The following is a 23,519-nucleotide window of genomic DNA, read 5'->3' as shown; positions in this document are numbered from 1 at the left end:
AGTTCAAGCCATGGTGGGTGTAGAGATTACTAGTTTTAGAAAAAGTAAAAAATAAAATAAAAGCCCTGGAAATGATTTCTCAAAAACTACAGAGAAATATTAAAAAGAAAAAATAGGCTGCAGGAAAAAATGTTGTTCAGGTCTTACAGTGACAATTTGCCTAAGGTTTGAGTGGAGAAGGGGGACAGAGAGAGAAGTTTACTTAAGCAGGTTCCATGCCCAGTGCCTGGCATGGAGCTCAACCTCATGACCCTGAGATCATGAATAGAGGTGAAATCAAGAGTCAGACACTTAACCAACTGAGGCACCCCAAAATTTACTTATTTTGACAAAAAGAGTTGCCTAGACATCACCAATCCAAATCCCAAAATAAAACATAACTATGATGCAATCTGACTGGGCTTCATGTTAAAGAGCTTTAATTTAAACAAAAGAATACTCTAAATCAGCATTTTCCAAACTAGGTTCATATTGTTAATGGGTATTCAGAGAAATAGAGTTCTATGGCAAAACAAGTTCAAGAAATTCAAGATTCTCTAATTCCCCACCATGCCCTCCTTTCTCAAGTCATATTTGAACACATTAAAAGTTCCAAGAAGTCCAACAGAAATGTTAATGCTGCATTTAACGTTTTGCAAATTTACTTAGCCACAAAACCTTCCTTACTACTGTTGTTTAATCTATAAACATCTCATTTCTTAGCACTTCACAAAAGAAATCCAGAACAAATTACAGGATATTCAAGTTGTCTAGGAGTTCCATTTTATGCTTGTTGTTCCAGCAGAATTATTAAAAGCTTCCCCTTTCCACTCTTAAAAGTGCCCCAGTATGGATGATAAATTATCTAGCCATAGAGTTAATACTCCAAAACTAAATATGAGTTATAAAACATGTGCTACCTTTACCAAATGTTAAATTAACATGGCCATGTTACTGCATGCAGTTAAACTGTTACGTAGATGATGATTAATCTCAAACCATTTTCCCAAACTTCATGAACAATTCTCCGCTAGCAATCTTACATGTATTTCCAAAATATTCTGGACTAATAAATTCTTGCTAACTGAACTCACAAACCAAACAGATTTAGGCAGTGTAATTGCAAGATTTTAAAGAGTCCATTATATAAAATTGTAAGGAAAGATGCTATCTTAAAAACATTAAAGCCGTCCGTAAAAGAAGTTTAAAGTTTTAAAAGATATATATTTTTTAAAGATTTTATTTATTTATTTGACAGAGGGAGAGAGATCACAAGTAGGCAGAGAGGCAGACAGAGAGAGAGGAGGAAGCAGGCTCCCCACTGAGCAGAGAGCCCGATGTGGGGCTCGATCCCAGAACCCTGGGATCATGACCTGAGCTGAAGGCAAAGGCTTAACCCACTGAGCCATCCAGGTGCCCCTTAAAAGATATTTAAAAAAATTTTTCCAGGTCTTAACTATAAGAATTCCTCTCTATTCCTGACCCTGTTTTCACTCAGACCAGTCTTTCTGGATGACCTCCATCTCATGACTTCAAAATGCCATCTCTAAGTTGTTAACTCCCAAATCCACTTCTTCAATGTCCCACACGTACTCAACATGCCCAAACCTAAAACATCAAATTTCTCAAACCTTCCATCCACCTTACCAGTTGTCCAAGCCAGAAACTTCCCCACCACCTTCTCCTTCACCTATGTGTTTTTACCAAGTCATACCAATCCTACCACCTTAAAATATCTAAGTCACTATTACCACTTTTCTTTTTGTTGCTTTTGCCTTTGGATTCTTTTATTGCTCAAAAAAGCTTTGTATTTTTTGTTTTTTAATCTGGCTTTCTGACTCTGCGCATTTTCAACACTTTCACAACAATCTTCTGCTCCCCCATAAGGAAAGCGTGCTTGATTGTGTTGAGAACACACTGTACACACAGACACACCAAAGACCCTGCTGACAGGTTTTTTTTTTTTTTTAAGATTTTATTTATTTGATGGGGGGAGAGGGCGCAGATCACAAGTAGGCAGAGGGAAAGGGAGAAACAAGCCCCCTGCTCAGCAGAGAGCCCAATGCGGGGCTTGCATGACCTGAGCCAAAGGCAGACGCTTAACCAACTGAGCCACCCAGGCACCTTTGTTTTTCTGTTTTAGACAACCTTAAAAGGACTTTAGGTCTCACAGCATGAACTTCTATAAGTCGACCTAGGCATACACTAATGCAAATTTCAATGCTAGAAGGGTAAACAATTCTATGACCAGGGGTTCAGGACGGCCTAGTTTTGTTAGAGGCTATATTGTAGGACAGCCTGCAGTGGAATGTCAAACACTGGACCACCTTTGGATGCCGTCCCCCCAAAGAACCCTATTTACCACTTTAACTCAAGACTAATGCTATCTCTGTTCTACCAATCTCTGATATTATCCCCTCCAAGCAATTCTCCACACTAGTGATCTTTCTAAAATGTAAGTCTGATCATGTCATTCTCATGCTTAAACCCTGCAATGATCATCCACTGCACTCAACTGAGGCCAAACATCCTAGCATGGCCTAAAATATACTTCGCGATCCAGTCTCAGCCACTGCCACTAACCCCCTTAACCAGCTCCCCATCATCTGGGACTTGTATATACACATGCTCTTTTTTCAGCAAGTCATTCTTCTCCCTCTCTCATCCTAACTTTAACTTTAACTTTAACTCACCTTTGGGATACTTTCTTCAGTCGACCCTCAACATTAGTAAATTTACCCTCCTACATGCTCCACAAATTAACCCAATACAGAGAACCTTATGCTGTATGTAGAGAAGTCCTGTTTACTGGTCTATTCTCTATCAAACTCTAAGCTGTCTATACAGACTGTGTTTTTCTTGTTGTCAATAAATAAAAGTGAGTAATGATGGTCTGACATCTGTCTTAATTACATGAACCATACTGGTAGTGTGAACCTATTAGAAATATACACATTACCTCCCTAAAATAAAAAACATTATATAATTCTGCCCAATGCCCAGTCAGTATATTACTGGTATCCAAACAATAGATTACTTAGTTTGGATGGCTAAGTTAAAGAATTTTGTTCTTAATCCTACACAGAACAAAAAGTTTGTGTGTGTGTGTGTGTGTGTGTGTGTGTATAATCAAAAAGTCAAAAAGTCAATGTAATTGAAGAGTAAGTGAACTGAAAAGGGAAATTAAAATAGGAGACCAATTTAGACATTGTTGATTAACACCAAAATGATACTATGAGAATGAAATAATAAGAGTGGTGGTTGGAAAGAAAAGAAAAACTAACATTAAGAAAGATGTGACAAGACTTGTATGTGGAGGGATTTTGTAGTTCAGAAGATTCAGGAAACAGAGAAGCCTTCCTTGAGTACCCAAACCAGGTCAGGTCTCCTTGTTAAATGTGCTTACTCTGTCCCTTTCCTTTATAGAACTTACTACAGTTTCAGAATCATAATTTCAATGGGAAAAGTTCTGATAACAATCTATCTCTAACTTCCCAGAATTTGCATTGCTGTCCTATGTGTACCTCCACATGAATCTACTGGGTGTTCCATAAAATACACCTCCATGTTTTTTTCTCCACATTACCTTTGTTCCTGTTATTCTCTCTGAAATAACCTTCCTATGATCAACTATCAAAAGTCTTCTCCTTTAAGACCCAATCTGAAATAAGCTTAACCAGAAGTGACCTCTTCCCCTTATGAATACTTTGTTAACTATTCATATGGTTACTCCTTTATGTTGCTTTCCACTGTAGTTGTTCTAGACATTTCTCTCCTCCACATGAAAGAGGCAAACTTCTTGAGGTCAGGTATGGGGCAAAGGGAGCAGAGGTAGGTATGGAGAGGCTGAATAGACTGCAACTCTAAGCACAAAAAACAGCTGAAGAGAAAGCATCGGAGAACCAATGAAAATCCACTCCCTCTCCCAAAGGATTCTTATACTGGGTTCTACAAAGACCCCTAGAGATGTCTTCCCTTCTCATTCTCATACTACTTACTGGTCATATTATTTCTAGAAAATCACTGCCCAAAAGAAGATAATATAAGCTCCAAATTCAAGCTACACATGTAATTTTTTTAAAGCCTTTATTTTTTAAAAGATTTTATTAATTTATTTGACAGACAGAGATCACAAGTAGGAAGAGTGACAGGCGGGGGTTGGGGGGAAGCAGGCTCCCCGCTGAGCAGAGAGCCCGATGTGGGGCTCGATCCCAGAACCCTGGGATCAAGACCTGAGCTGAAGGCAGAGGATTTAACCCCCTGAGCCAGCCAGGCGCCCCTACACATGTAATTTTAAATTTTCTACTAACTATACTTTTATTTTCTTTAAGTTTTTATTTATTATTTGAGAGAGACAGAAAGAAACAGCATGAGCAGAGAGAGGGAGGAGAAGCAGACTCCTTGCTGGGCAGCGAGCACGATGCAAGGCTCAATCCCAGGACCCTGAGATCATGACCTGAGCTGAATGCAGCCGCTTAACTGAGCCACCCAGACGCCCTCTAACTGTACTTTTAAAAAGTAAAAGAAACAGGGGGCGCCTAAGTGGCTCAGTGGGTTAAAGCCTCTGCTTTCGGCTCAGGTCATGGTCCCAGGGTCCTGGGATGGAGCTCCGATTCGGGCTCTCTGCTCAGCAGGGAGCCTGCTTCCTCCTCTCTCTCTGCCTGCCTCTCTGCCTGCTTGTGATCTCGTCTATCAAATAAATAAATAAAATCTTTGAAAAAATAAAATAAAAAAATAAAAAGTAAAAGAAACAGGTAAAATCAATAATATATTTTACCTAAGCCAATATATCCAAAATATTATCATTCCAACATGTAATCAATACAAAAATTATTAATGAGATATTTTCATCCCCTTCTCACACTACATCCTCAAAATCCATTACATATTTGCACTTCCAGTATGCCTCAATTTGGACCAGTCACACATTTCAAACACCCAACAGCCACATATGACCACTGGCTACCATACTGGATAGTGCAGCTCTAGAACAATAACCCTGTTATTGCTGAAGGTTTTATCATCTGCCTCAGCTATTCACACTCCACCCCAATACCCTTGGCTGTATTTCTTAATTTTTTATCGTTACTCTCCACCCTCTGCCACTCACTCCCGTAGCCACACCGTGGACCTTTCTAAACCCACACTACTTCCAAAATCACTAATTCAAACATTGAATCCTCCAACTACCACCTCCTATTCTTGCTTACATACCTTCACTGCAATAATTCAACATCATAAATATCTACCACTATCCATCTGCCCCCTTTTATCCAGCTTGGACACATTCCATGGTCCATCATTAAACTTGCCTCTGCAAAATTCCCTTCCCCATCTCTGCCTGGTACATTCAACTGATTCCAACTTTACAACACAGGCAGGCAGAAGAATGCATGCACACAGGCAAACAGATGTTATTATAAATCTATAATTGTCGATTTTTTTTTTTAAGATTATTTATTTATTTATTTATTTGACAGAGAGAGAGATCACAAGTAAGTATGCAGAGAGGCAGGCAGAGATAGAGGGGGAAGCAGATTCCCTGCTGAGCAGAGAGCCCGACTCGGGGGCTCAATCTCAGGAGCCTGAGACCATGAGACCATGACCTGAGCCGAAGGCAGAAGCTTAACCCACTGAGCCACCCAGGCGTCCTATAATCGTCGATTTCAATGGACACAGGCATCCTACTAAATTTTCCAGTAAGCTAGTAATCAAACTTCCCATGATAATTACTTTAATCTATTCCTTGCTCCTCCCACATCTCTTCCCTCCAAAAACTACCTTTAATAAGCATACATAAAGCAAATGACTATTCAACTTTTTATATCAAAGCATTCAAAATTATTATCTGTTATTAAAAGAAAAAACAAGGTTCAGAGGTGCCTGGGTGGCTCAGTTGGTTGAGCCTCAGACTTTAGGTTTGGGCTCAGGCCATGATCTCAGGGTCCTGGGAGGGGGCCCACATCCTGCTCCACAGAGTTTGCTTCTCTCCCTCTACTGCTCCCCTACCCAATGCTTGTGCACTCACGCACTCTCTCCCTCTCTCTCTTTAAAATAAATAAATAAACTTTAAAAAAAAAAACAACTCCAAAATTTAAAAACACCATTTCTTGCTAACTATAAAAATATGTTTTTTATAAAAATTCATATATAGAAAGGTGCAGGAGAATCAGGTTTTTTGTTGTTGTTGTTGTTGTTGTTTTTGAACCAAGATATTTTTTATGTACTTAACTGGAATACTAGAATATAAGTTTCACAAGGGCCAAGACCCAAATCTATTTCACTTCCAAATAATGACTGAGCATCTAACACAGTTATCTGACACGTAAACCAGCTCTCATTTTTACTGATGAAATGAGATCCTTGCTTTAACCAACTGAGATATGAGAGGCCAAATTTGAAACAGGTTAAGGGAAGAAAAGGGGAGAGTGCTTATTTGTTTCCAAGGTTTAGCACAGAATGTATATAGCCCAGTAAAGAAATAATTACACTTTACATGAAACTTTTTAAAAAATGTATCAAACAAAATAATGAAAAAATATATTAAGTATAACACAAACTTTAATGGCTTATGCTTCCACAAAAAGCTAGACTTTTCTCACCACTTCAATTAAACTTCCTCATGGGTTACAGGATGAACACATATAAATCTAAGCACTGTTCAAAACTTAACCAAGTGTCCATCACTGTGGTAATTACTTAAGACCCTTTGTCTTCCCCAAAAATCAACAGACACAATTGCTAGATTCTATGGGCATATACATTTACCACAGTTATGCATATTTTCATAATGAGGTCTCTAAAACTTTCCTCTCCACCTCCACCTATGGAATCTTCCTCTTCAAAAAGCTGTACCAAATCTAGGAAATTTATAAGACTATGATATATAATTAGATGGTTTAATTAGAAGCAACAGCTTAAAAACAACCTTACAAGTAAATAATATACATAACTAATATTTCATTATCAGTTTTGACTTTAAAAGCAACTTATTAATACAAATTACGTAAAAGGAACTAGAAAGGAATAGGATGAGGGAGCACCAAAAAAAGCCTCAAAGTTTTGGAATACTCTATTAAGTTGGATGTTTTGTTAATCTTCTACAAGTTATACATTCCTCAAAGTTATACATATTATTTTGTATATACATTTTCTTAAAGCAACTAGCTTTCTCTCAAAAAAGAACACAATTTCTATTATCACTAAATATAAATCTTCATTCAACATTAGCAACTATTTAAGAATGGTTATCATATATTAATACAGTTCATATTATGAGCTTCACAGAGTTTACAATATCCACCAACGACCATACACAAATACCTACCATATTCCCTCCCTAAAAAGAAACAAAGTAACAGCGGAATAAGAAAAAAAGGAAAGTTAAGTCATAAGCACAAAGAGCAAAAGACAATAATCAACTGGTTTAAAAAAAAAAAAAAAAAAAAAGCAGGGGCGCCTAGCTGGCTGTCAGTCAAGCATCTGACTCATGATTTTAGCTCAGATCTTGATCTCAGGCTCATGAGTCCAGGTGTCATGCTGGGCTCTTAAAAAATAAATTAATTAAAAAAAAAAAAAAAAAAAAGGATGGGAGCGCCTGGGTGGCTCAGTGGGTTAAGCCTTTGCCTTCGGCTCAGGTCATGATCCCAGGGTCCTGGGATCGAGCCCCACATCGGGCTCTCTCCTCAGTGAGGAGCCTGCTTCTCTGCCTACTTGTGATTTGTCCGTCAAATAAATAATAAAATCTATTAAAAAAAATAAAAAATAAAAAATAAAAAAAAAAGGAAAGGAAAGGCACAGGTGCAGTCCTCTAACAACAGAAAACAAAAAATGAAAGGGCGAATATTACTAAAGGATTAACACAAGACAATTTCCTAGAAGTGAAGGACATGTGTCTCCAGACTGTGCCATCAAGTAAGTACCTTAGCACAATGACTGAAAGATACCCATACGAAGGCATTTCATCAGGATGTAAGCACACCAGGAATAAAGATCCTCAAACCTCCAGATGGGTCACATGTAAAGGTTCAAGTATGAAATGGCACTCTGTACCATGTACAATGCAAAACTCATCTTTAGGGTTACAAAAGAAAAGAATATACAAGAGAAAATGTCTAACTGCTCAAATTCTACCATACTTCAAATTGTCTAGTTTCATTCAAGAGGAAAAAACAGACCTTGAAGAAAATTTTCTGAAAACCTAAGATATCTCAAAACTCTAACAGGAAACTAACTTTCAGTAAGATCATTATCGAAGTTCAACCTTAAGGGGCACCTGGGTGGCTCAGTGGGTTAAAGCCTCTGTCTTCGGCTCAGGTCATAATCTCAGGGTCCTGGGATTGAACCCTGCATGGGGCTCTCTGCTCAGCAGGGAGCCTGCCCCCCCCTCTCTGTCTGCCTATTTGTGATCTCTGTCTGTCAAATAAATAAATAAATAAAATCTTTTTTAAAAAAAAGTTCAACCTCAAAAAAATTAAAAATAAAAAAATAAATAAATAAAAGGACTTTAAGTAAAGCTAAGTCTTTAAGTCTTTACTTAAAGTCCTTTGCTCCTAACAGATTTTGGTTAATTAGGCTTGGCAAAATACTAACCTAAAAATGAAGGATCCTTTTAAAACCATGGGTCAGGCAGGAAGGGAAGTGGGCAGAGGGCAGGCATTTGGACAGGAGGGATACAAAAATCTCAAAAAAAAACTACAGTAAGTTTTTCAAGAGTTATGTTATGATAATTCTTTTTCCTACCAATCTAATTAATTCTTATGTGAAAGTTGAGGGAAAACAATCTTAAATATAATAATCCAGAAATATAAATATTCAAAGGCAAGTAAAATGTACACATCAATCATGCATGGCTTTACTACTGGTTTTAACCAGATAATTATGATGCAAGAGAGTATGTACTTGTCTCTCCACCAGACTGAATTCCTTCCCAACAGAATTGTTCTAATTATCCCTATATTCTGCTAACTAGCACAATACCAGACACATGGCATACACTCAAATATTAAGTGAATAAATACATGACTATATGAGAAGACCTAATTATACAGAAAGTAAAATAAGTTCTCATTAACCCCAAGATTTTAATGAGCCATGTTAAGATTATAAAAGGGGGGGGGGGCACCTGGGTGGCTCAGTGGGTTAAAGCCTCTGCTTAGGCTCAGGTCATGGTCTCAGGATCCTGGGATCAAGCCCCACATCGGGCTCTCTGCTCAGAGGGGAGCCTGCTTCCTCCTCTCTCTCTGCCTGCCTCTCTGCCTACTTGTAATCTCTGTCTATCAAATAAATAAATAAAATCTTTTAAAAAAAATTATAAAAGGGAAAGCATTAATGGATGAAGCAATTTTTAAGTGAAAAAAATATTTTTATATTCATAAGGCATTACTTCTTCAATCAAATAAACTAATCCCACAGCTAATTAATAAAAGCTTGAGTCTAACTATATTTGCACTTCACATCAATATCACTTTTCCCCTGATTAACTTTACCTGCAGAATTAGGTTCAATAGAAGACATACCCCTTGAATTCCAAGACCATTCACATCCTCAGCACCACCACCCCACCACATAAACACAAACATCACCTCATTCCTTCAAACGGATTATGCAGTTAGCATGACAAGACATTTCAACATCAAAAACTGGGTCACTTTTACTAAAGCTACAGATAAAACTGAAAATTATATGCAAAACAAAATGTTCAGTTATCACTCCCCACACTCAACAGAATTGATTAGATCAGTTCAGATCAGCAGATTCCAGAAAATAATGCAGGACAGTTTATCTACAAGAAAATATGTTCTAGGGGCACTGGGTGGCTCAGCTGGTTGGGCAGCTGTCTTCGGCTCAGGTCATGATCCTAGGGTCCCAGGATCAAGCAAAACATGAGGCTCCCTGCTCAGTGGAGAGCTTGCTTCTCCTTCTCCCTCTGCCTGCCATTCTACATACTTGTGCTCTCTCTCCCTCTAACAAATAATAAATAAAATCTTTTAAAAAAAGAAAAAAAGTAAAGAAAGTATGTTCTAAACAATTATTAGCCAACCCATAAGTAGCAAAGTTGAACCTACTCAACCAAACTATTCAAGAGCTATAGCACATTTTATATGCAAATAATGCGCTAATTACAAGTGAATCTTATCTAATATCCTTTCCATTGGGCATAGCAGGGTTGCCACGTGGAAATACTTTTTTTTTTTTAAAGTAGGCTCCACTCCCAATGTGGAGCTTGAACTCACAACCCTGAGATCAAGAGGCACAAGCTCCACCAACTGAGACAATCAGACACCCCAGAAAAAGTTTTTAACATATCTGCCACATATACCAAGAAGTAACTTTTTAAAGAGTCTGGAATTAAGGGTTATTAACTTTTACTGTTCCCCATTCTTATTAGTAATTGCACTATTCCTGGGATAACTATTTAAATTTAGAAGTGAAAAATAATGGCAACCCTAAAGGATTCAATTACACACGAAATACCATACTTAAAAGAAAACTTTCACCTTTAAGATGTTACTTCATATTGAAACCACAGATTAGAATAACTTTTGCACAAAAATCTTTGTTTTCTATTACCTTGACACCCTAGTGAAAGATGCTTGAGGAATACAGAAGCTAAAGGCTTTTCAAATACAACTCTAAGGAAAGGTAAAAAACTAGAAAAGCATTTAGAGTTTTATAATCTCTAGGTTCCACTTCAATCCCACAAGAGGGAAAGGAAGAAAACAAAAGAGGTCCAATGTAAACCAATCATCTTAGATATTTCGTAAGAACTAGTAAGATCTGATGAAAAGAGGAAATTATTGGCTAAAGTAGGTTAGGGGACATCTCTATGGATTTTTCACTTATTGAAGCTATTTCTATTCCCTACTACAGAAAAAAACCAATCAAGGGTTGAGACATAACCTTGAGAAAATAAAAAGTTATAGAATCCCCATACCACTACTGATTTAAAGCATTTTGAGAGTAGAGTCATGCAATGCAATGCATACCATTAGTATTTTTGCCACAGAGATGCAAGATAAAATAAACAGTTTCTGCTTGCAAACTGCCTTGTAAATGGGATCACTATTATCTATAAGCAAACTATTTTTTCTTTTAATTTTTTTTTTAAATGCCATGGGTAAGAAGGTGAAAAGGATAGTCTGATTTTAAGCTATACCTGTACTGTAAATCTTATATAAACAGTGTTCAGGTTCTCAAAGTTTTTGTTCCCTGGACTCTTTTACAGTCTAGAAAATGGAGAACCCAAAAAACTTTGTTGATTAAATCTATCGATATTGGGGCATCTGGGTGGCTGAGTCAGTTACGCATCCAACTCTTGATTTCTGCTCAGGGAGAGATCTTAGGGTCGTGAGATTGAGCCCTGTGTAGGGCTCCGTACTTGGCAGGGAGTCTACTTAAGATTCTCTCCCTCTCCCTCTCCCCTTTTGCCCCCCTCCTCTCTCTCTCCATTTTAAAAAAATAAGTCTTTAAAAAAAAACTACCATATTTACTGTATTAGAAACTAAAACAGAATTTTTTAAAGATTTATCATCATTTAAAAATAAGTCATTAGGGGCGCCCGGGTGGCTCAGTGGGTTAAAGCCTCTGCCTTCAGCTCAGGTCATGATCCCAGGATCCTGGGATCCAGCCCCGCATCAGGCTCTCTGCTCGGCAGGGAGCCTGCTTACTCCTCTCTCTCTCTCTGCCTGCCTCTCTGCCTACTTGTGATCTTTGTCTGTCAAATGAATAAATAAAATCTTTAAAAAATAAAAAAATAAGTCATTATCTGTTAACATAAATCACATATTAATTTTAAATATTACATTCCAAGACAAAAAATATATTATCAAGAAGACTGTCACTGATTCACATTTTTGCCAATCGCTTTAATGTCTGACTTAATAAAGACGGCCTGATTCTCATATCTGCTTTTGCATTTAATCTGCTCCATGAGGTTGTTTTGACTGAAGTACAGGAAGAAAATTCAGCCTCATGCAGGTATGTACTTGGAAAAAGACAGTATTTCAATAGGCTTTTCAGATAACTATGGATATTCTCTGATCCTTCACCAAAACTCAACAAGCTGCAGTTCCTTAAAGGCTGTTGCAATATGGAATCTAAAACCATATCAAGTAAACACTTCTTACTCTGATTTACTGAAATCCATTGGTCTATCTTCTATTTCCAATGCATCTTTTTACCCATGCATGATTTTCAATACCACACATTTAGAAAGTATTGCTTCACTGAGTTATGCAGTTCTTCCAAATGTTGACACTTGCGCTATATCGCATTTATTAGTACCACCAATAACCTTATCAAAAAGTATTGGGAAGGGGGGTGCCTTGGTGGCTCAGTAGGTTAAAGCCTCTGCCTTCAGCTCAGGTCATGATCCCAGGGTCCTGGGATTGAGCCCCACATCGGGCTCTCTGCTCAGCAGGGAGCCTGCTTCCCCCCCCCACCCCGCTGTCCCCTGCCTGCCTCTCTGCCTACTTGTGATCTCTGTCAAATAAATAAATAAAATTTTTTAAAAAAATAAGTATTGGTAAGGGACACCTCAGTGGCTCAGTCAGCCAAGCGTCTGCCTTTGGCTTAAGTCATGATCCCAGACTGCTGGGATGGAATCCCACATCAGGCTCCTTGCTCAGCAGGGAGCCTGCTTCTCCCTCTGCCTGCCACTCCCCCTACTTGTGTGCTCTACCTCTCTCTCTGACAAATAAGCAAAATCTCTAAAAAATACAAATCAAAACAAAAATAAGAATTGGGAAACTGTCAAACTCAAAGTAGTAAATACAAGTATTCCAAAATTCCATTTTGCCTGAAAACTTAAATTTTATCTTCAGCAACAAATATTGTCAGCTGTTTTTTTCTCATACAGAAAATGTCCTGAATATCCAAGTCTGTATAACCATACTTTGTCAGTCATTCTTTCAAGTAAAAATGGTATTCCATTAAAAAAGCAGCTAGTTCAGCCCATAACTCAAACAACTACACAAGATCTTTTCTTTGAATTAACCGCTGGGTTTGGTACTCATTAAAATACTTCTATAGGTACTTCCCATTACATCACATAAAATATATTTCCAAATGGACTCAAGGATTGAGACATAATCAAATTAATATTTTTTTTTGCTTAATTAAGGATACTAAGGATATCTGGCATTTATTTTTTAATTCTAAATGTATGGTGATATACTAAACAACTACAGTTTAGTGCCACTGCCTTAATTCATGTTAAGGCACCAGCAATTTCACCCACCACTGATTTTGCAAACACCAATATAATAAATAATGCCTTACTACTATTAATAGTTTTAGACTTGGACAACCCCCAGAAAGAACCTAGAGAATCACCGAAGGCCTGGAAAATGGACTTTGAGAACCACTGTAATAGCTGATGCACTACTTGCATGATTAAAAAAAGATAATTTGGGGCGCCTGGGTGGCTCAGTGGGTTAAAGCCTCTGCCTTCAGCTCAGGTCATGATCCCAGGGTCCTGGGATAGAGCCCCACTTCGGGCTCTCTGCTAGACAGGGAGCCTGCTTCCCTTCCTCTCTCTCTCTCTCTGCCTGCCTCTCTGCCTACTTGTGATCTGTCAAATGAATAAATAAACTCTTTAAAAAAAATTTTTTAAAGGTAATTTTTAAATAGATATCCCATTATAACAAAAATGTTTAAATATACACATATACACAGAGATATACCCAAACTACTGATAGCTTGATACCTCAGAGCTAGAACTCAAAAATTATGAATGACAGAATGTGACAGATACCCTCCTAAGTCAAAAACTACTTGCCAAATACCTACCATCAGCTAGGCGCCTCTTCATTCCCCTTCTTGGGTAACTTACAAAACCCTAGAGACCAGAATGATGATTTTAATGTAAAAGAAAAATGTTTATCCTGAAATCTTTCGGATCTTTTTTTAAGATTAGACCTACATGACTGCAAGAAAAAGTCTTAAAATTCACCATAAAGCACAAGATAGCATGTTAAATTCTATTTTAAGCACTATGCCATGAAGCTAAAAACAGGCTTGCTCACATTCAGAAACCCAAATACAAAATGAACTGCTTTGGTTGTGCACTGCCAGAATCCCATAAAGAGCCTCCATTCCATTTCTCCTCAAGCCAAACAACCTTTACCTGTTTTAGTTTTTATTTCTATTTTTCAGGGACACTTCAATGCTAATACCATAGCTGTTACATTAAATGTGGCAACTGTTTTTTAAAAAGCAACAGTGTAACAAAACTATCAAAACAAGAACTTTTCGACATATACATTGATAAACTCAAGAGGTAAACCTCTGTAAATATACATACAAAATATGTACACTGTTAAAAAAGAATGAAATGATCTCATTTGGGGATATAACATGGAAAGATCTTCAATATATATTATTAAGTGAAAAACACAAGTCAAAAGATATTAGGTATAGTATGATCCCATTTGTTTTTAGAAAATATATTTATGTGCATGTACATCATTTAGTAATACTGAGTTCATTCTGTATGCCCAGTCATATCTGAATCTAGATATACACATACAATAAATTAAAAATATTATACAGGCAGAGATAAATGCCCACTCAAAGAAAAATGAATAGGTCAGAGAGAGAAGACATTTCACATGTATGAAACGTCCAAAACAGTCAAATCTACGAGAACAAAAGCAGATTAGCAGCTGCCTCAGAGTGAAATGAATTGTGGGCAGTGGGAGTGATAGCTGAAAGGTACAGGATTTCTTTGGGGAGTCAGGAAAATATTCTAAAATTAATTATGTAGATGGCTGCACAACTTTGTAAATGTATTAAAAACGAGCTAATTGTGTACCTTAAATAGATGAACTAACTATATGGTATGTGAATTATATCTCAATAAAGCTTTTACGCTCCCCACCAAAGTGACTGCCTCTCAGGGAAGGGAGGGTTGAAGATGAAGGTCTTTAAAACTATACTCTACTTACTGCCACATCACTACAATCAGAAATGTAGTCACTTAAATTTATATAACTTAAAGAAAATAAAAGATAAACCTAAAAATCTTTCATAAATTATTCTAGATTTTTAAGTTTCTTTTTTAAAAAGACTATTTGTCAGAGAGAGAGAGAGAGAGAAGAAGAAGGCAAGAGTACACAGGCAGGGAGAGCAGCAGGCAGATGGAGAAGCAGGATTCCCCAGGAAGCCGGGAGCCAGATCTGGGACTTGATCCCAGGACCCCAGGACCAGGAACCTCAGCTGAAGATAAATGCCTAACCGACTGAGCCACCAAGGTGTCCCATAAACAATTCTAGATTTAACATTATTTGAGTTTATCTACAAAGCTGCCATTAGAAGAAAAAAATGAAGATGTGAATATTTGCAATTTAGACTATCATACAACATGTGCATCAGCCCCCTTAACTAACAGAAACAAATTTTGAACATAATTTGTTCATTTCACAAATGTACCTTAAGCACCTACTATGTCCACAGGGTAGGAATGGGGGAAAATGAAGTGGTATACAAAGCAGAACACCAGTCAACAAAAAGAAGCAAACTAACAGTTCTAGCTTTAAGTTAAGTACTTTTGCTACAGAGTGAAGACAAAACACACAAAAAATGGACTGGGATCAGACTACAGAAAATCCTGAATACCTGAGAGCTAAGACTTTATCCTGTTATCGATGGAAAGCCATTGGAGTGACAGGATGAAAAGAAATGTTTTGGGGGGGCGCCTGGGTGGCTCAGTGGGTTAAAGCCTCTGCCTTCGGCTCAGGTCATGATCCCACGGTCCTGGGATCGAGCCCCGCATCGGGCTCTCTGCTCAGCAGGGAGCCTGCTTCCCTTCCTCTCTCTGCCTGCCTCTCTGCCTACCTGTGATCTCTGTCTGTCAAATAAATAAATAAATAAATCTTTAAAAAAAAAAAAAAAAAAAAAAAAAAAGAAATGTTTTGGGAAAATTAGCCTGGCAACCAAAGGGGGAAACTGAAAGCAAGAATAGCAGGAAAGGTAAGAAGAAGATGAAGTTTTAAAAAATAGGAACATTTGCAACAATCTCTGGAGAGTTACTGATATTTCAAAGTTACTAGTTAATGTTCAAAGGGTTTATATTTATTTTGTTTGATCTAATGTGAAACAGAAAAGGAAAAAAGGTAGTTTCTTCATTTTACTGAAATTCATTACAAAGAAGGAAGTTTTACCAGTTAATTCTGAAGGGAGGAGGAGTTCGGGGGGGGGGGGGGGGCTACCATTTCATGTGATACCACTTAAACCAAAAGTAGAAGGAATCAAAAAGTAATGGGGTGCCACAGTTTTTAACATGGAAGGGGGAAGTATAATTACAAATATTTTGTGGTAAGAGAAGCAAAAAGTACACTGCAATTACAAAATTGATAATAAAATACAATTACATACTTAAAATTTATCACCTCTTTTTAAAAATCCTAGTACTAAAACGTGTTACATAAATTCAAGTTTACATGAGGACTAAATCTGACATTAAATTTAGAGTTTGAGCACTTATATGCCCTTAATCTCATCAACTATTTTTTCTACAGTGTAGTACTTTCCAGATGTTGCACAAATATTAACTCAACTGGGTGCCTGGGTGGCTCAGTGGGTTAAGCCTCTGCCTTCAGCTCAGGTCATGGTCTCAGGGTGTTAGAATCAAGACCCACATCAGGCTCTCTGCTCAGCAGGGAGCCTGCTTCCCCTCACCACCCTGCCTGATGATTTCTCTATCAAATAAATAAATTAAAAATTCTAAAATATATATATTAACTCAACTGACATATCCATTTATTGAGTTAACCCATAATGGTTCATATATGCATTTATTAGCTGATTTAACCCAATAAGGTTCTTCCTAAAATAGAAAAATATTTTCATTGCCTCTATAACCTCTTTCCTGTAACAACCTCCTCAAAACAATGTTACCTACCAAACTAATACTTTGGCAACACTTAGGTTTTATTTGTAGTTTTGTTTTAAAGATTTTATTTATTTACTTGACAGAGGGAGAGAGAGAGAGAGAGATCACAAGTAGGCAAGGGGGGGTGGGGGGGAGCAGACTCCCCGCTGAGCAGAGAGCCCAATGCAGGGCTTAATCCCAGGACCCTGAGGTCACAACCCCAGCTGAGCCAAAGGCAGAGGCTCAACAGCTCAACCCATTGAGCCACCCAAGCACCCCAACACTTAATTTTGAGAAAAAAATATGAATAAGGCAAATTCTCTTTTCTACTTTACCTATATTAATGGTCAGCACTGCTTTTCTTAAAATGTCAGTTAAAAACAGATGGGCAGGCACCTGGGTGGCTCAGTGGGTTAAAGCCTCTGCTTTCGGCTCAGGTCATGATCTCAGGGTCCTGGGATCGAGCCCTGCATAGGGCTCTCTGCTCAGCAGGGAGCCTGCTTTCCTTCCTCTCTCTCTGCCTGCCTCTCTGCCTACTTGTGACCACTGTCTGTCAAATAAATTTTATAAATAAATAAATAAATTTTTTAAAGATTTAAAAAAAAACAAAAACCGTGGTCATCTAACAAAGCATATTAACTTCCAATATTTGATTTCTGTGTCAAACATACTTGAAATAAATTATAAATGCTGTTTCATACTCTATTTTATACTTTACCAAATGTTTACTTCTATTTTTATAGAATATACTCTGCCATCATTTAATAATCTTATCTAATAGGTTTATAGAAACAGAAACAAAGGTACAGACAATGAACAAAGCAAGAACTACTTATTTCACTCACAAAACTTCATCTAATCAAAATAGCATTAACACTGCTCCCTAAAGCACAGAAAAAGTTCTGTCACATCAATATATTTTTGTTAGAATAAAACATTTGCAAATCTTTATATCAGGCTGTTTGTCAAGACATTGTTTAAAAGAGCAAAAAAGTGGAACTATCTAAGTGTCCAATGATAAGGGACTAGCTGAATAAAAATACAATGTTACCTTTCAAATGATCACACAGACCTATATTTACTTACCTGGAAAGATAGCCATGAAAACAGCAGATTACACATAAAGAAAAGTGCAATCTCTTTTTGTGATGAATATAAATACACATATGTTCACAGAGAGAAAGTCTAAATGGATAGATCCCCTGATGTTAACCATGATATTTCTAAGTGCTGAGATTACAGGTGTTTATTTTTCTGCTTATTTTTCAGTATTCCCTGAAATTTTGGCAAAATGATATTTGCAAGAATTAACATCTATGATTCGAACTAACAAACTCCAAAATCTCCCTTGCAAAAAGCCCAAAGAATATCCAAAAATACCTTGGCATAGAGCAAGAGGGAAAGTATTAGCAACAACTAGAATTCTTTGTGAGCGAGGCACCCTATGGGGCTCCAGGACATACATGGGACCTTTACAGCAGCCTATATAGTACAGGGTTTGAAATCACAAGACTTAGGTAAGTTCAAGTCCCTGCCACTTTTACTTGTATGACCCTGGGCTAGTTGTAAGACCCTGGGCTAGTCACTTACTCTTTCTGGGCTCGCTTCACCAATAAAAGAGGTAAGACCTGCCTTCCTACCTCAAAGAACTGTTGGAAAGATCAGATGAGATAATGGGTACATTATAAACGGCAACATCATGAAGTACAACATACTATAAAAAATACTATTCATTCAAACATGAAAAAAAGAAAAAGGTGCTTAATGTCAGAGCACAATACTTCAGAGAGCACTACAATCAATTCTATAAAGTAATGACCCAGGGGTTTTGTTTTTAAAGGCTTCATCATATTATCACAAACACCCAGTTTTGCAGAAACTCAAGATACTTCTTCCCAGTTCTCACTACAACCATGAGCCATTTTATTTTCTTATCCCTACTTACCACCAAGAAAGGGTACAAATTACACTGAACTCAAAAAGCCTCAGCAAGAACCCTGGTCAGCATGTTGATATAGTTCACTAAGAGAAACCTGAGATTAATCAGCTATGGGCTCTCCACTAAGCACTATTGCAACTCACAGCGGTTACAAGAGACTCTGAAGAGAAAGACAATACAACGACCCAGAAGAAAACTGTAGATGAAAAAGCAGTATTTAAAAACAACTGTATGAAATACTTAAAAACTAAAGTGTTTTATAAATTGTTTTTAAATACTGTTCATAAAAATGGTGACTTAAAACAAAAGCTAACAAAATGTGGCACTTGACACCAAACCAAATTAGGGAGAATCAAATCAAATTCATGAATAAACTGTCCGGTCTATTTCCTTCTAAAATCACACCACAAAGATCAAAATTAAATGGCTATTTCTTGAAAATAAAGAGGAAGAATATGACAACAATTTCCTGACATGCTTATAGATACTTTTAAAAGCACAGTGTCAAAAGTATGGCTTCTCTTCCCATTGAATTCCATTATGTTATTCCACTAAAATGATGAACTTCTTCCTCCCCACTGTTCCACCCGTGAGTTAAAATGGCCATATAACTTGATTTGAGAGTTAATGCAAAAAACTTGTAATAAAAAAAAAGTCCTTTGGGGGTGCCTAGGTGGCTCAGGTGGTTAAGCATCCAACTCCCTAATTTCTGCTCAGCTCCTCTTAGGGTTTTGAGATCAGGCCCTTGAGCCACTCCACCCCACTCCTGGCTTAGCAGGAAGTCTGCTTGAGATTTTCTTCCTCTCCCTCTCCCTCAACTCTCCCTGAAGCATGCAGGCTCTCGCTCTCGTGTGCTTGCTCTCTCTCACTCTCTCTAAAATAAATAATCTTCCAAAAAAAAAAAAAAGGTTCTTTAAGAGGAACTACATGAAGCTGTCAGATTATTAACTTCCAAGATCATCCGGCCATCACATCCTCCTGCTTTTTAAGTTCCTAAAGATAATAAAATGCTCACTCTTTACATTCTTACAGATGTCATTTATGGGTATTCCCCTAATGAAAAATTAAACCTTTCATAAACAAATGTGCACAGAGAATTCTTTTTGATATGTATGACTCACAATCTAATTTTTATTGGCAGTATCTTCAAGTGTTGCAGCTTGCACTATTCCTACAGGAGATAGAGATCTATCCATTTTCCCCATCCAATCTTTGTAGATTATAGATTTGAAAGGACTCACTAAAATGGGCCATGAGGAAAATAATTATGAATACAATCTACAGCAAGATGATATGTGAGCTGTGAATCAGGATAACAAAAATGTCACTATTTTCTCAAAGCCTTACAGCTGGCAATCCATTGTACTACTGTATTTTCACTTAAAGCTGAAATCTCTGGGTTTTTCTTAAATTTTATTGACTTCTTCTATCTTATTAAGAATAAATGCTATTTATTTCCAAAACAAAAAACCATCAGAAAATATGATTTCCAAAAGAAGTGTCTTCCAAAGCTTACTGCACAGAAATTTATATACACACATTCTCAAATAACTATGGTAGGCATTCCTAAGATCATCTACCCCCTTCCCCCCCCCCAAAAAAAAAAAAAAAACAGCAAATCTAACCACAATCAAGCACTAAAATTTTTAACACAGCTATCAACAGCTAAGCAATTTATCACAGCTTCTAAAAGTACTGGGCACATACAATGCCAACCTGTAGGTCAAAACAGTTATTATAATTTGAAAAAATTGTACTACAGAAACACAAGAGTAGTTTTTCCACTAAAAAAAACTCAAGTAGATTTTTGAGAAAGCAAAAAGGGAGATCATTTTTAGAAAAATAATGTTTCCCCCAAGTGTTTAGCACTTATCTGATACAGGCTCATTTTTGTAAAGAGAAACTTTACCTAACAAGACTCACACCAGGGATCTGATCTATCCCCAAAGGCACTTTCTTAAAATGAGAAAGAACAAAGGAGGAAATCTCCCAGCATGTGCTTTCCATACCAGTTTCTTCAGACAGCATCAAGAGTGACAATATACCCAGCACAAGCTTTTCAGCTTTACTCTGAGGCCCATGTATAACAGAACTGATTAGCTATCATTCAAAAGGATTCCAAACAAAATAAATAGTAGAAGGAGGAGATCACAGCAACATTGTGACTACATCTTAAGAGTGAAACTATTGAAAACATCTATCTTAAAGTTGCATACTTTATATTTCAAGAGTTAATGACCTCAAAATATTTAAATTGCTAAGGCTTTTTCATTTCAGTCAACAGTTTGAAACTGGAAAAAAACGAAACCAACCATTCCAAATCTGCACTCTGTTCAATTAATTTGTAATTAGAAGTAAATTTTAAAAGAACGACATTCAAAGCCAGCGCCTTAATATACAAATTTTGGAATGTTAATATTGCAAAATTATTGAGGAAACCGATCTTTCAGCGAAGCTTTCCACAGAAAAACTCCAGAAACAAACCCAGTGTGTGCCTGTTCTAGAAGCTGTCGTTTCAGTATAACGGAGAAATGTTTTAAAAATAATTTTTATTAAATAGAGACAGAGAACTCTCCCCAAAGATTTACAACTGTATATCCCAATCGCCGTTCTGACAGAGATGTCAGTTCTCTGGGTCAAGATATACCCAGCTGCTTGGTTCACACACAGGAAGCCACAGAGGGGAATATCGCGTTCAGAGCCTCGAAATAATACGCGTTAGTTAAAACTGCCTGCTACTAAACCAAAATTATTCAAGCGGAGCCCCATTTGTCACAATCCAATCATAAGGGTTCCACCCCCCTCCCCCAACAGCTTGTGTAGTGGTATATCTGCTTCGGTAAAGAAGCCATCATCAGGTAAAGAAGATTGGGGTGGGAGAAAAAGCGGGGAAAAGGGGGCACCCTTTCATCCAATTTCGCGAGGCGTGAGTAATTGGTACAGTTGAGAGGAACGGAGGAACGTTCTATTTATTGGGGGTTGAAGTAGGATGAGGGGAGAATTTCGTTCAAATCAACATGGCCAGCAAGATGTCCCTACAAACAAAAGGCAACGGGGGGATATAAACACGAACCATTCACCTCCATCAGCTATAGCATCGCCATCATGGTGTGTGCAGAGACCCCCAAAGGCTCCTCTCACCCTCCACACCAGGCAAAGGAAGAGAAGGAAAAGAAGGGAGAGGTAGCTGCTTCCCACCACCCACCACTGCTTCCAAATACACACCCTTCGAGGGGGGTTCTCCCCCCCACTCCGGTTGCCCAGGATCAGAGAGAAAGTAACGTCCCGCCCAGGCAGACTCCCCCGCTACCCCTCAGCCGAACCCCAACGTCGGCCAGGGGCTCACTAAACTTTACCAGAGCTTCTCCCCACATCCCCGCCCCACAACCCCAGGATTGCGCTGCCCACAAGCGGGGCACCCCGGGCGCCTCCTGACAGGCGGGCAGCCGGGGAGAGCGGAGTCTGGGGCGGGGGCGGCAGGGAGCCACGGAGGGGCGGGGCGGCCGGAGCCAAGTTCCCGGGGGTCCGAGGAGAGCTCCTGACAGCAGCCCGGGACTGCAAAGGAGGAAGAGGAAGCGGCGGCGGGGAGCTTTCCCAATCCCCCCTACACGAACACCCTGCCCCAGCCCCCGTTCCCCATGGGGGGGGGGGGCCGGGGAAGGCGGGTGGAAGGTGAAGAAGCCGAGCCCAGAGGGCAGCCTAGGCCCCTACCTCCAGACTACCGATCTCTTCCCCCGCCACCCCCGCCAGAGGCGCCCACAACAATAACACGCCGGGGACGACCCGTCAGCGCCCCCGAGGCACCCGGGGCCCGCGGCCCGCTGTTGCCGGGCCCCCTCAGTTAGGGCCAGGCGCGCCGCTCCTCCCTACAACTCCAGGCCCGGGTGGAGTCAAGCCCGAGCGGCCCCCCAGGGCCGGACCCATCCCCCCCAGCACCAGCGGCGCCGTCTCCGCGGCCGAATATTAGAAGTGAATTCGAGCTGCGCTTTACCTTTAGTTCCGCACTGTCCGCCATCTTGCGTCTGTCAGCGCAAGCGCACTGAACCTCGCCGGGGGCCGCCGCTAGTCCCGCCCCTCTAGCCAGCCTGGCCCCGCCCTAGTCCGTCCCCTCTCGCTCCTCCACTTCCCCGACCCGCCCCCGGCCTCCGCCCCTCTCCCGGCGCTCGGAGCCCCGCCCCGGGCACGTACAGCAGCGAGACCCGCACGTACCATTTAAATAATGGCGCCAAGCAGGGAGGTTTGACAGTTACTCCCCCTTCGACCTCCCCGCCCCCCATCCTCGCTGGGCTAGCGCCTCCAGGGAAAGGCCGGAGCAAGTGGGCTGCGGGCCTAAGCCCCGCCTCTCCGCGGCCTGCCGAACCCTTCTGCAAAGCTTCGATGCCTATGGTCACAGAAACTATAATGGCCCCCTCCCCCAATCAGTGAGTCCTTTTCAGCACCTGCTACCTGCGAGGCTGCGCGTGGACTAAAAATAACAATCCGTTACATTTGAGGATCACTTGATGGAGCGTTTCCGGATTTATTAGCTCAGATCCTCCTTATGACAGCGCTGTGAGGTGGGCAGAGAAGAGATTACAATTCCCGTGGTATGTGTATAGTCAGAAGTGAAAGCTCAGAGAGGAAAAGTGACTTGCCCAAACACTTTATAGGGATGACCCAAGACAAAATTCTGAAGAGGTTCATTCATTAACTTTTTGTTCAACAAGTCATTATTTAGTGATTATATAC

The 23,519-nt window shown here is 39.2% G+C and overlaps 1 protein-coding gene across 1 annotated transcript in view; it reads right to left on the bottom strand.

Moving 5' to 3' along the window:
* The window catches only part of PIAS1 (protein inhibitor of activated STAT 1), a 124,021-nt gene extending 101,136 nt beyond the window's left edge, over positions 1–22,885 (bottom strand). Inside the window, exon 1 of the mRNA XM_059180919.1 lies at positions 22,783–22,885. Coding sequence (XP_059036902.1) covers positions 22,783–22,806 — 24 coding nt within the window. The 5' untranslated portion in view covers positions 22,807–22,885. The remainder of the gene's footprint in view (positions 1–22,782) is intronic.
* Between the last annotated feature and the right edge of the window lie 634 nt (positions 22,886–23,519).

Source organism: Mustela lutreola, chromosome 7, assembly GCF_030435805.1.
Source record: "Mustela lutreola isolate mMusLut2 chromosome 7, mMusLut2.pri, whole genome shotgun sequence".
Lineage (NCBI taxonomy): Eukaryota > Metazoa > Chordata > Mammalia > Carnivora > Mustelidae > Mustela > Mustela lutreola.
Note: the sequence above shows the minus strand (reverse complement) of the source record. Positions and strands in the feature narration are given on the sequence as shown.